Genomic DNA, 14462 nt, shown 5'->3' with positions numbered 1-14462 from the left:
GGAGATACAATTATTAGAAGCACAGTCCTCTAATAGCAGCCGTTCAGATGGACGGGCTCATCTTATGGCATTAGAGAAACGATTAACGGACAAAGGATTTGACTCTATACACTGGTTTTAATGCAGCAGGGATCACACACACACAAACACTATAGTAGAGTCTGACTATATCCTCTTTACCATCACAAACACAACGTTATTCTGTGCATATCTGTAGTCCAGCACTCACATACAAATGCACAAAATAATTCCAGTTTATTCATACATTGTTTAAAACAGTCATGCATTCAATTTAATCACTATAACTTTAGTGATAGTGGCCCCATGTCAGTCCATCCCTCCATCCACCCATCCATCTTCAAATTAAACCAAGATGTAAACTAAGTGTATTTAAAAAAAAAAAAAATGTCAAAGTACATTTTCCACACCTTTAACTAAATTAGTCCTTGAATATGATTTCACTTTTTAACTTCAGTTAGTGTTTAGTTAGTGTGTAGTGTTGTTGTAAACAACATCTGCAAAGTTCAATGCAAAGGGAGATATTTTCACAAACCCCAAAATTTACATAAGATAGAGATTCTCCAGCTTTGTTGTTGTTGAGCAACCGAAGCACAAGCTGTTAAAGCTCCGCCCTCTTCTGGAAAGATAAATGCTTATTTGCATTTAAAGGGACACACAACAAAACACCATGTTTTTGCTCAAACCCAAATAGGGGCAAATTTGACAAGCTATAATACATGATCTGTGGGGTATTTTGAGCTGAAGCTTCACAGACACATTCTGGGGACACCAGAGACTTATATTGCATATTGTGAAAGGGGCATTATAGGTCCCCTTTAATGACATATACTCATTTTCATTATATGCACCACCATATCAACTGTAGATAATACAATTACAGCACCATAGAAATAATTAACAATATTTAATAGTTTAATTTATCATGCATGTGCTTACAAAAATATTTTAATGAATTAAAAATGCCACATGAAGACTATTCTGAGAGAACATTTAACATAATAGCAGTATTCAACTGCTATTAAAACATGTCAGTAATACAATATGTATGAGTCACGAGGGAAGAAATTGATGGTTTGGTTGACATGATTGCTTCCCTGATTGATAAAAACATATCCTTTTAGAACTCCCATTTCTGATGAAAAGCCCTGAAAATAGAGATAAATATTTTAGTAATTGCCTGCTCATATTACATATTACAAGTGCAGTATGAACTCTTTTTCAGTTTTATATCTGAACAGGCCATGTTCTGAGAAAGCACACTAATAACCTGCAGGGGAAATCACCAGGAGAAAACCCACCAGACAAACCAAATAAATAAATAAAATAAATGCAGCAGCTAAAGCCGGATTAGGGTGAGCTCTCCTCTCGGCCTCCACAGGCTCTCTAGAAGTGCCACACTTTCATTTGTTCCTGCAGTGTTTTAGGACACCCTGTGCTCAAACAACACCACGCTCCCGTCAGGAGATAACGAAAGAAATAAACCAGGAGAGGGATTTCCTCTATTATTAAAACTTGTAGACGTAGGAGCATGCATATGAAATATGACCTGATGTTCCTGTAGAATGCTGTTAGACTTGCATATTAACGCATTTGATTTTATTTGTTATCAACCCGAAAGCACATTCGCTACATGCACAATAATAGATGGCTATCGAAAAAGTATTCTTGTGGAAAACAGCCAGAACACATGAAAGGCCTCAATCATTAAGAGTGTAGAAATGGTTCACAAGCTGGTAAACAAAGGAGAAGCATATGAAGGTTCTGAATGTCATCTCAGTCCAGAAACTCAGGAGAAACAAAAGCAACAGCTTCCCAAATGCCATCATTTACCTGCTGTTCACACTCAATATTATATTGTTTTGTTTTTTTGTGTGTTTTTTTCTGCAAAACACATTGTTATGCAGAATGTCCAAGCTCTTTTTCATAATTTTCTGTAAGAAAAAAAAAGAAAAAAAAAAAAGACAAAGTAGCATAAAAAAGTCCATAAGACCTACATTTAAGTAATTCAATGAAAATATTGGCATTCAAACGAGTAGTCAATGGCATCTTTTAAACATAAAATTATTATTATTAATAATAACAATAGTAATAATAATAATAATATATATTATTTTTAAAACACCCAAGTGTAAAGTTATATATATATATATATATATATATAAATATATACCTTTCGAATGAATGGCCAATGGGATTAATTTTAAATGTAAAAGTATCTTGTTTTTTAAAATATAAAAGTAATATTTAAAAAAAATAAAAATAAAATAAAATAAAATAAAATAAAATAAAATAAAATAAAATATTCTGTATAATATCTCATGTTCTAAAGAAGGAAATAAGGTTTGGATCAAGAAAATTAGGATTACAAATTTAAGAATCTGATTAAGATCTGCTGATCCTATGTCATGATGACATCACATGAAAAACTGAGGTGGAGTACATTGTATTTAGCATTTAAGGTTAAGATGATGTGTCAGATGAATGATTCTGTTAAGCAAAGTTTCCAACAAGAAGTTTCTGACCAGTTCCTGTTCTCTTTGTTGTAAGTCAAATGAGCCAGATTACTGCAAGTATCATCTTTTGTGTTTAATGGCTCTTGGAGCCCCTGTCCCATTCTTTGAATAGTTATGCTGATTGGATTAGGACTTGCGGCACTCTAGAGTCTGGGACAGGTTCCTATACCTGGATACTTCATTTGCATGCTTTGTTTAAGGTTGTCAGCGAGGTGATTTGTTTCCATTTCTAAGAACTCCCCCCTAAAATCTACATAAACTACAACGTACACTGCCTTAGCAGATCTGATGACTGCAGCGACCAACAGTACGTGTTCTCAATAAAGAATCCTGCTGAAGATAAGTCTCCTGGTCTTTGCTTCAAAGTTTCCTTCAGTAGGAAGAGAAAGTAAATAATAAAGGATAAAGAGAGAGAGAGAAATATTCTAGGGTCTCAGATGACAGTTTCCAGGTCAGTTCACTTATATTTTTTGGCAAAAATAAGCCGACCAGCGACAGAGGAGACAGAATGTCCATCCATCCGTCCGAGTGTATGTTTTCTCAGAAGACTGTGTGTTTGAAACACTGTAGTTAGTGTTTGCATGAGAAAGCAGCAGTGTGAGGCAGATGAACATGTCACCAAGAAAAACAAAGACTTCGCTGTAATTGTTGTGCAAAATGTGAACGCAGAACCAGTGGTTTGGGTGACGTCGATGGCAGCTGCAGCGTACGACTGTCTTACAACAAAAGCCTGCAGAGACATGACTGTGACTGAACAGATGTTCGTCTTTAATCGAAGACACATAAATGGCAGCGATACTCGTACTTGGATACATGGCTCCGGGTCTGCACGCTTCAGATGACACATGATGGTCTAGCGCCGGCGCGCCGACAGTGATTACACTTCACTGAGAGCAGCACAACCTGCTGTGACTTCATAATTAAATATGCACTCAAATGGAGGTTAAATTGTTCACTGTAGCTGATGCCGTCCTTAATTCAGCTCAGATTATTGCTGCTCTGCCTCTGTTTGCATCATATGTAACACACACAGGAGAAATAAAATACAATGAAACTTTCAGAAGAATTAGTACTTACCTGTGCAAAACTCACAGCCATGAAGTGAGATCGAAAGGGAAAGGTTGTTAACTTGCTAGATGCCAAAGTTTATGTAATGTTCAGGTTATGTAAATCAGGGAAAAACTCACAATAGAAGAATTTCAAATCATGTGAATGAATTTTGAATTTTATTTGCCGCATCCAATAGAAAGTTGAATTTAAATTGACAAATACAAAGACAAATTCACATGTAATGCATCCTGGGAAACAAAGTCTTCTTCCATGCAGAGCCACAAAAATTAACTTATTGAATATGATAAAAATATATAACTAATTACATATTAATCAAGCTTTGGCATTTGGGGTTTAACGTATGGCCAACAATCTATGTTTTAGAATTTCCTACGGTGGTTTTGTCTCGATCGGACTAATGTTTTCGAAGATATTTGCGAACGTTGTTTTAAAGCTAAATCGCAACGCTGCGCAAACCATAAGGCGAAACCTAGCATGTTAGGTATCGTTGGACTCAGCAAGGATTCAAGAATCTAAGGAGATGACTCCTATGAAAATAAGTCAACCACATCAAGTTATGAGCATATGAATGTTTGATTTCAGCACTAGGTGGAACTGTCTAAAAACTTCTCAGGCTCCTTCAGGGTACCGTGCTGATGACCAATACTGAGTTTCCTAATGATACGCTAATGCGTTCAAAAAATACAGCATTTTGCTACAAAATGCCCAAAATGGCTGATATGGTAAAATTGGATATCAGTCAACTTCGCATGCTGCCCTGAACCTAACAACCTGAATCCAAACGGAAGTTCGGAAGTTATAAGAAAAAGTAGCCATTTTTGCCATCTCCGGATCAGTAGGTGGTGCTGTGCCGAAACACAGCATGTAGCCTCAAGTCGTGCTTGTGATGACATGTACCAAGTTTGGTCAGAATATGCTAAAGTGCTGTGGAGACATAGCTTTGCGTCCAATTTGGCATGCTCTTTTTCGAATTTGTTTGTGTGTTATTCGAGGATGGTTGGGTTTATCAAAAAGCTTTTGATAACTTTTGCCAGCATAGTCTGAAGATGATCTGATTTGATTTTCATGAAAATTAGAGAAGCCGTCTAGGACAGGGGGTCCCAACCAAATTCCTGGAGGCCCCCCAACACTGCATGTTTTCTATGTCTCCTTAATCAAACACACCTGATTCAGATAATCAGCTCATTAGTATAGACTCAAAGACCTGAAATGGGTGTCTCCTTTGTCTGACACATGCAAAATGTGCAGTGTTGGGGGGCCTCCAGGAACGTGGTTGAAGGAGTTCCAAAAAGTAGTTTTTTTGGCTGGAAAATTTGGCAGGAAAAGTTTCATGATGGAAAATGATCTCATAGGGTCGTATTGAGCCAAGGAATAAGAGGAAAAAAACAAATTTTGTTCCTAAGCCTTATGGTTCAAAGGTTATTAGCATAAACATGAGTGAAAATTTGGACAAGTGGTGGCGCTAGAGAGTTTGATCTAGAGACACCAAATTTGCTGTAATTAATTTTGGGACTGTCATCTATCAGTGTGCCAAATTTCAGAACTTTCCCACAAGCAGGTCTATGGTCTGCCATAGACTCCCAGAGTGGAAGAAGAAGAAAAAGAACGGCAACAGATACAATAGGTGCAATCGCAACTTTGGTGCTTGGCCCCTAATAATAATAATAACAAACAGCAAGGGTTGCAGCTTGGTTTAAAGAATCACCAGTAGCAAGAGTTATTTTTGCCATTGCAAACAGCACTAATGAAACCAGTATGTAAATAAACCCACTTTATTAGGTTTACCATCTTCCACCTTTCAAGGTCTTCAAAGATAAAATGATTTTCAAGAGCTCAGGTTGACAAAGACCAGGAAGCCCCTTAAAATACCCTTTCTAAGGCAGAAAACCACTCGGCTGTTGCTATGATACCACAATATCAAACACGAGGCAACTGTGAGAATAATAATTTGATGAATTAATTCTTTAGAGTCTTATGTAAATAAAGTCGCGACTTGTTGTTTACATAATCCCAGGGCTGTTAATGATTCTTTGGGGGACTTGAGCTGTCGGCAATACCCTTTCTGATTAATTGAGTTGGAAATGCATTTGGGACGGGCTTTCCCTGACAACCGGGTTACACTAGCAATACATCACATTCAGAAGTGAATGGGAAAGAGGAGGAGGAAAAGGAGGAGGAGGGGGAGGAGATGCCTACAATGTTTAGTCGACTGCAGATTGGATTTCAAGTATTAATACAATCCCATGATTCCTAGCACCTGCATTGATCTTGTTTGTGTGTTGAACAGCCAAGCATGAGTTTGGGTGCTGTATTGAAGGATTGTGATGATGTCTCCAGTTCACATCGATCTCAGACAGGTGTTGAAGACGGGTAGTCAGCGAGGGCCTGTTATCACTGGTTTCTCTCTCCTTCCTCAAGGCCCTTAACAAATGATTTAGAGTAATAGACATAATCCAATAGTGCAGAGAGCATTAGAGATGTTCAACATGACACTGCTGCAGAAATGCAGCTAAGTAACTCTGAGATCAACGTGAAGAGGTATCCCAGACTCTATTAGATTAGATATTATTGGATCCTGAGAACATATGCTGTTCTTGTATGGACTTCTATTTCCCGCTGTCTATCCTTGTCTGCAAGAAAACCAGTAAAGATCAATTTTAGTAGTCATTTGAAGGGTTAGTGATTTGAAGAAACGTACCACACCACTTATGCTACAGAGTCGAATGGTTCCTTAAATCATGTGATTAAGAAGAGGTCTGTTGTTATTTTAAGAAATCAGACATGGGACAGAGTTGGAAAAAGGCATGCCATGTCACAAGGTTTTTTTTTTATTTATTTTTTTTTATGTGCACTTATGTTAGTATGTCAATTTAGAAATAAGAGGCCATTTACTACCCTGGTTTTAGCCCTTTGATTTGAACGCTCTGTTGGAAGTGGCATGTCTGCTGTGAGACTTTAATGTAAACACCTACTGCTGTAATTGGCTAAGATCGTTGCATAAGAAATAAGTATTACATGTGGAACTCTCTCGAAAACCTACTTTTACTACTACTACGGCTGTTGAGATTAATGAATCATGAAAAGAGTTGATTATAGCAATATATTTAGCATGTAGCCAGTGACAGACATGAATGCAGTGATCTCATCATTGCAACTCGATTTCTGCACTCTCACGAATGCTTTCATGATAGCTAACAGTGAAAACATGATGTAAATAAGAGACTCATTGTGCAGTGTATACAGCATCATTGATTATAATGGGAGTTTTTGGCAAGAGTCCAGAACTCAGTCACTGATAAACAGTGATGCAATGCTGAATTTATTTATTTATTTACTTATTTATTTATTCTAATATGCTGAATTGCTGCTCAAGAAACATTTCTTATTATCATCATCAGTGTTGAAAACAGTTGTGCTGCTCAATGTTACTGTGGAAACCATGATTTCCACATTTTCTTTTTAGGATTCTTGGATGAACAAAGTTCAAAAGAACAGCATTTATTTGAAATCATTTGCAACATTATAAATGTTTTACTGGCCACATTTGATCAATGTAAAACATCCTTGCTGAATAAACATATTCATTTCTTTCTTTTTTTTTTTTTTTAACATCTTAATGACCCCAACATTTTGAACGGTAGTGCACATTGGAGGAAAGAACCGAATATCACAGAAACTTGAGGGAAAGATTAAAGGACTACTTGTTAAATACGTCAGAGGGGAACTGGAACACAAGAGACTTGTCTACAAGATAAAACCAAAGATATCCTAGGCCACACTAAAGGTTTAAAGCTGCTGCTTCATACAGTTCCTATCGGTTGTTATGAATCTTTCATATTTGAAAGACAAGGTTACTGGAGTGGAAATCAGATTTGGTTCAAGAGTCCTGGGTTACTGTGTTCAGATATCACCCATCTTGAGTAATGTTACCCGTCACTGCAAACTTCACAACAATCAAACTGTAACCTTGACGAAAGAGAGTCATTCTCCTGTTTGTATCTCTCATTGCATAACTATCTTTCCCTTCCTGTAGAAGAAGAAAACAAATCTATAACAGAGTCAAACAAAAAGCAGCCAGAAAAAATATGGATGTGCAAAAGTACATCTTGTCATTATGGACTAGTCAGTGAGTTGTGTGAAAAGCTAGTTGGTTTTAAGGAAGACTGATATAATTAGGCCGATTCATGTCCAACGCACACCAGTATGACACATTCTTGTGTTCAATAACAGCTAAATGAAAGGCAAGAGAAAAGAACAGAACTGATCTCAAGATGAGTTTTTAAAATTATTTTTACTCTCTAATATGTGCCCCATAGACCTGCCCTTTAACATCACAAAACCATTCTTCACAGACACACACACACACACACACACACACACACACACACACACACACACACACACACACACACACACACACACACACACACACACAAAGACCTACTGATCATCATCCATCCATCCATGAGAAAAATACAATTAAAAACAGATTTTTAATAATATACAATAAGTTTTTTTTTTTTTGTTTGTTTTTTTTTTGTTATTAGTTTATCACAAGAATGTGATATACTAGTGGCTTATCTATCAGTAAGAAAATAAACAGACACAATGCTCAGAACGGATGATCTCAAAAAGCAGAGCATCAAACACACTCCTATACTTCCCGTATCATGGCACTAAAAAAAGGCAGTTTGACACACAGGCCTCGGAGGGATGCTGGAAGTGTTTGTCAGGGTGATGATGCTGAATCACAGGGCAGACAGTGTCTCTCTTTCTATTAGTTAGCTGAGGTATGGTGAACTCCAGGGAGGCAGAAAGATGACGCAGTTTCACTCCTATCATTCTCCCTGCGTGTGGTCGCTCCAGGAACACACGAGATTAAGAGATGCAATTAACTGTCAAAGACAAACAAGTCACGGGCTAAGACAACACTCATGAGATTGTTCCATAAATTTCACCGCAAACAAGCCGAGCAGGTTAGTGAGGCAGAGGACGCTAATTCGGTATATGAAGCGTTCATACAGTCTGTGGATGAAGGATGTTGCAGCTGTGCCCTTTTGTGGTTACATGACTGATTGTTTTCACATTTGTGTCAGATCATTTAAGCACAGATCTAATCTACTAACACAATTACATGCAAGATACAGTTGCTAAAAGCAAGTGCACACATTTTTCAACTAATAATATCTCAACCGTTTGTGCTTGCAGGAACCATGGTGAGCAAGGACGCTGGTAAATGCATGCTCACCAACTCTGAGTCGGACTCAGAGGCAACAGCAGCCTCCATGGCCCTGGAGGTCAAAGGATCGTCAGACGAGAGCCGACATGTGCGCAAGCGTAACAAGGCCCTTCAGGTGCGCTTCAAGGACATCTGCGAGGCACAGAATGAACAGGCCGCTGCGGCCCGAGGAGGGAAGCCGCCCTACAAGGTGGCTTACCGCAAGTACATGACCGTCCCAGCTCGCCGATCAATCCCCAATGTCACCAAAAGCACTGGAGTGCAAACGTCACCGGATCTTAGGAAGCGTTACCAGACTTTTCCATTTGATCGAAAGAAAGGACACACAGTCAAGCATGCCGCTGCGGTGGAGAGCTGTAAGGACCAGGACGATGGGTTTGTAATTGACGTGAAGAGGGCAAAAGCTACCGAGGCGGGCAGGGAGTGCGCGCCCTCTCATAATCTGAGGAAAACAAGAGCATTAATGCACACCAGCAAGTGCGTCGCAACCATAGAGCAACATCCGCAAGCCAGGGACTGTCTGGAGAGAACGGACGGACCATGCTCGGATGCTTTGGTTCTTCCCTGTCCGACAGATAGGACCATAGCAGGAGTAGACCACTCGGAGTATCAGATCTGTAGCGTCAAAAGTAAACACAGTAAGGGCTTCCGGAGAGACTCCGAAACTCTTGATCGCTCAGGCAAGCTGCAGTTGTTGAACTCGGGGGAAAGCGGTGGGAATATTGTCCAGGATTCCTCCTCCAAAGTGACAGGACCCATCGCGTGGAATTCCCTCACGCAGGTGGAGTGCTTGGAGAGTCCAACCGAGCGAAGCAAACGCAAGAAGGCACTGCAGCTCAACGGCCTGCAGTCACAGACGCTGCCGCGGGCCAGTTGCACTACGCAGGTCCAGTGCCACGTTGGTACGCTGTCCGCTCGACCGCTGCGGGCCATGGAAGAGGCGGCGGCAGTGACTTCGGTCTCCTCGACTGCCGTTCCCATGCCGGCTCCTCCGTGCAGGGGCGGCACGACAGCGGGAACTCTACAGACGGATAATGAGGCGTGCAAGCAGATAGTGCCTGTCAATCAGGATGGGGATGTTAAAGCGCAGCTCCAGGCCATGGAAAACATGATCAGCTCCAGCCAGGAAACCATCAAAGTGCTGCTGGGTGTCATTCAAGAGCTGGAAAAAGGAGAAGCTCATAGAGAAGGGTAAGACGCGGTACATTAACCGGAGAGCAAATATTAACTACAGAATTACACCAAGCAGAAATGCATTTCCATACACGTTTCCCCAAACATGTCAATTGCAATGTGTTAAAAGCACCAACTTTACGTATCTCGTTTATGTGATTATGTGAATATCAACTCGTTTACGAATGAGATACAAGAAACAAACACACACACAAGAAAAAAAACTTTACATTTATTGCTCATTTATTTATGGATTGTATTTATTGCATGTTCCCCCGGAAATTTTTTTTAAATATTCCATTTGAGATGCTTTTTTTGCCAACCTGGGGAGAGCTGGAGAAACTTAACTTCAGCCATGAGTCAAAAATTATTATGGCCTCCTTACTAAGTATTATGAAGGGGGATCGAGCGGGAATCTTTATTGGTGTCGATTTTCAGTCTCTTTTTAATGATAGGCTTTATGCATCTGTCAATCATCCCCACTTGCTATTTAGGGGAAGAACCTAGCGCTATGATTGGTCGAACTCTTCTTCTTTTGCTGTTGTTTGATTTGAGGACTGCGCATGCACAGAGGCGTCACCAGGTTTTTGCGTAGTTTAGAGTGACAAATCGTACCAGCGTACTTTGAGGTCAAAATGCATATCCGCTACGCAAATTGCGTACAGGTTGGCAGGTCTGCTTATTGATAGAATGGTGGACCATTTTACCTTCTGCCTTGTCAGTCCCCTAACCTCAAAATCTACCTCCTCAAAAATGGTAGCGTTAGCTAATAATTTTCCACCGGAGCTTTAGCTAGCTGGCTAACGTTGCGTTCTCTCCTGCTGTGTTCAATGAAGCAAGCTGTAGCTAACGTTAGCTAAGTCTATGTCAACAGAGCTTCTAGGTAACTTACCTTAGATATACCAGAAAATATAAAAATTATTGAAACCATCTCTCACCAAATTCAGTCAGTTAAATCGCCGAGGCCAGGCGTGCTTTCAGCTTCTGATGGTGGTCTGCACTAGTGATGCAAGGCCCTTCGCGTTAATATTTCCATGCACTTGCGCTCCCTTCTGGCACGCGCACCTGTTCGCAGTTCACTGAATATAGTGAATTTAGTGAATTTCTCTACGAGATTCACGTAGGTCACCTATTTTGGTTTCAAAACAGCGAATTTCGCCGAAAGGTGGGGGATTTTCATGTATACTTTAAGGACAGCAAATTAAGTTTTGCGCCAACAAAACTGCACCAAGCAGAACTGCATTTCCACACTAGTTTCCCCAAACATCCAAAACTCATGCCAACTACAGTATGTTGAAAGCGCTAACAAGCTGCAATTCACATTGGCAGAAAGTTGACAAAAGGATGGATTACTTTGCTTGTCTCTATACATTTATGCATGGGATACAAGAAGCTATTTCAACAAAGAAAACGTTACATCAGTCCCAGGTATTGTTTGGTTCTCAAACTGACTGCTATAGTAGGTCTAATTAGGATGGATAAGTGCATCTTTGGTTGGTTAGAAAGACTTTAAGGGCAGCACTCTTTTTCATATTGACTTTTATCACCTTGGACTCAACCTGGAAAATTTCTGGAGGCCTTCTAAATATTATATAGTATTAACGATGCCAAAAGCCTTCTACTTTCAAGAGCACCTATTTAATCGAACAACTGAATCTGCTCCAAATCGGGGCAGAGACATTAAGCAATGACAAATCTTTTAAAAAGAGAAGAGAAAGTTTATCAAATGTAGAAGTATCTCACAAAGTAGAGAAGATTTCACTGTATGTTTGGGTGGAAAAAGGGGAAAACTAGTAAGCAGGATTATTTACATGCATAACAACTGAATATTTACAGTCAGAGCCAATCAATGACAAACAGGATATCATGCAAATCACCCTAAATTATCACTTTAAAATATTCCAGCCAGGCATAACATGCTGATTATTTTAGCATTTACACAAAGAACTGTAGAACATTAAGTGAGGTGAGTTTGCATGTAGTTTAGAGAAACACTATGATACTAAATCTAATGTTTAAGACTGGTTAGGTTAAGTGAGCAAAATTTGAGTTTGCACAGGAAGCATACTCAAATCTCCCACATATTCACACACATATTTCCCTAAAGATGCTTCAGGATGCAAGCACTGGAACCCTGCCAGGATAGTGATTAAAAACGGCATTAATTACCTGCAAGACTACATGTCTGCTTTATATACTTGAAGCACAATTAAGGTCACAGCAAGAGGGTTTCATAAACAACTGATCCAGAGGATGACATCATCATCATCATCATGAGGATGATTAGAGAGTCGCTCAATCACAAACTCTGAGAATCAAAACAGCATATTTTGCATAATATAAATGCATTATCTGATGCATTAATAATTTAAGCGATAATTTATAAAGCCTCAGTGTATAAGCACTTATATAAATGTCTAATGGTATGCTTCACAAAAACTAATTTTAGGTTTTAGAGAGGAAATCATCTAACATAACCTTTCTTATGGATTACGCTTTTGCAGATATTACACTTAAAGTAATATTCTAATGTATTCTCAAGGCAGAGTTTTCAATTCCCCAGCTCAGGTCTGAGAAAGTGAATTTTCCTGGATCCACTGCAGAAAGAGTTAATGCTTATGTGGATACGCAACATTAGTCTCATTCCACACACTCAGAAATGTCATTCACATGACAAAAGACAGTGTGACTGGAGGGCGTAGGTGAATGTATTCATAATTACATCTGTTACATTACTGCTGGCATGATATAGTACTATCTTTTCAATGTGTTCAAAAGCGTGCTGCAGACAAACACATATGCAAAGAGGCGTTTGACTCAAAAAGATGCTACAGGATCAAAGTGAATGCTAGCGGTAAAGTAGCTTAACTGTATGAATCAGTTAAAGCGTGGTATACATTACTTAATGATCAAAACAAACATTAAGTGAAATGTGGAAAATAAAAAACTACTATAAAACATGCAATAAATTAAACAATGTTTTTTCGCCATGTTTTAATAACCCTAATGTTGAGAACGTTCTACTCTTCCTTGGACTGGGAATTATGTTTTTTTTATGGCAACACTACAAATGCCTAAATTAATCTGCAGTGGTAACATGGCACAAGTAAGGGTGAATTACGGTAATTAAAAAAATGGCGTGAGTGAGTTTTTGGGATTGACAACAGCATTTACTTAAAGGTGTTATAGAGGATGTTTTCGACGACTGAGAAACCAAAGACTGTTAGTGAGTTTTTGAAATGAGCGCATGCGTAAGAACAACCCCCCTCCTTCACAGCTCATTTCGAGGGAACGCCTCCCAAAACTCATGCACGAGTATTGGAACACAAGTGTTTGTTTACCACCGGCATTCGCTGTGTCGTGTTAGTGGATTCATTATGTCGGACTCACCGCAGGTAACTCAATCTGCAGTTGTTACTCCTGACAAAAACATTGCATGCGGCGCCTGTGGAAAGTTACTGAAGTCTCTCACAAGGAACGTCATGGCAGTGATTGACAAGCCAGAGGGCCAATCGTTTATGCGATGATCACGTAAACGATTGGCTGATGTTTTTAATGCCCTACCTCGTGCACAGATGATGTATATTGATAATATTCCTTTCAGTGCACCTAATAAATAGTCTTTTATCAGTTAGTAAAGACAGTTTCAAGTAATATTGCAAAAATGTATAAAACAAAACATCCTCTGTAACACCTTTAAAGCAACTTAGAGTATCGTCTCAAGTACAGCCTGTATGAACGTGCAACGGAAGTCAAGTCCGTATTCTCTCATCAGTAATCATATCGACAGTGACTGAAGTAGTATCAAAGATTGTGACGTCAATAAAACTGACAAGTCTTATCACCTCTGTGTCCAATCGAGCTGCAAGTTTATCAGTCAAATCTTCATTAATCGACAGCAGCTTTTATATCTGGGTAGAGAGCGGAGCACACGAAAGTTGTACGTAGAACACCAAACTGACGGGAACAGCTATGGCGGAGAACAGTGACTGATTTAAAACCTTCCGATGACACCGAAAGCAAAACCATGTAACCAGTATACATGGATTTGTGCAGTGCTAAGCGACTCTCTCACACTGTATGATGTGACAGACAACTAGTTGTCCAGGTCAGTTCACACAGCGTGGGTTTTTTTCCGATAATGTGGTTGTCAGTACTGAAAATTTATGGGTGTGGGTTTGATTATAAGAATGGGGTGTCACTTCCAAGTGAGTGAGTGAGTGAGTGAGTGAGTGAGTGAGCGAGTGAGTGAGTGAGCGAGTGAGTGAGTGACCGAGTGAGTGAGTGAGTGACTGAGTGAGCGAGTGAGTGAGTGAGTGAGTGAGTGAGTGAGTGACTGTCTATATATCATCATAACCAGTCCTTGCTGAAATGTGAGGTGCATAAGAATAATTGTTATTTTCTGAGCTAAAAAAATGGCTAAAAATGGCTCATCCATACTGGAA

At 39.4% G+C, this 14462-nt stretch overlaps 2 protein-coding genes across 4 annotated transcripts in view; one reads left to right on the top strand and one right to left on the bottom strand.

Moving 5' to 3' along the window:
• Window positions 1-14462, bottom strand: part of dock1 (dedicator of cytokinesis 1) — a 299327-nt gene that overhangs the window by 127634 nt on the left and 157231 nt on the right. The window lies entirely within an intron of this gene.
• LOC125255121 (inhibitory synaptic factor 2A) overlaps window positions 1-14462 on the top strand; it is a 52208-nt gene that overhangs the window by 7248 nt on the left and 30498 nt on the right. Inside the window, exon 2 of one of the 2 annotated variants that reach the window (XM_048170103.1) lies at window positions 8814-10035. In XM_048170103.1, the coding sequence (XP_048026060.1) occupies window positions 8819-10035 (1217 nt within the window). In that variant the 5' untranslated portion in view covers window positions 8814-8818. Of the gene's footprint in view, window positions 1-8806; window positions 10036-14462 lie in introns of those variants that run through there. The other variant, XM_048170104.1, reaches the window with a different exon arrangement.

The sequence above is a fragment of the Megalobrama amblycephala genome, linkage group LG20 (genome assembly GCF_018812025.1).
Source record: "Megalobrama amblycephala isolate DHTTF-2021 linkage group LG20, ASM1881202v1, whole genome shotgun sequence".
Classification (NCBI taxonomy): Eukaryota; Metazoa; Chordata; class Actinopteri; order Cypriniformes; family Xenocyprididae; genus Megalobrama; species Megalobrama amblycephala.
The sequence above is the reverse complement of the archived record's forward strand: the minus strand, read 5'-3'. Positions and strand labels throughout refer to the sequence as shown.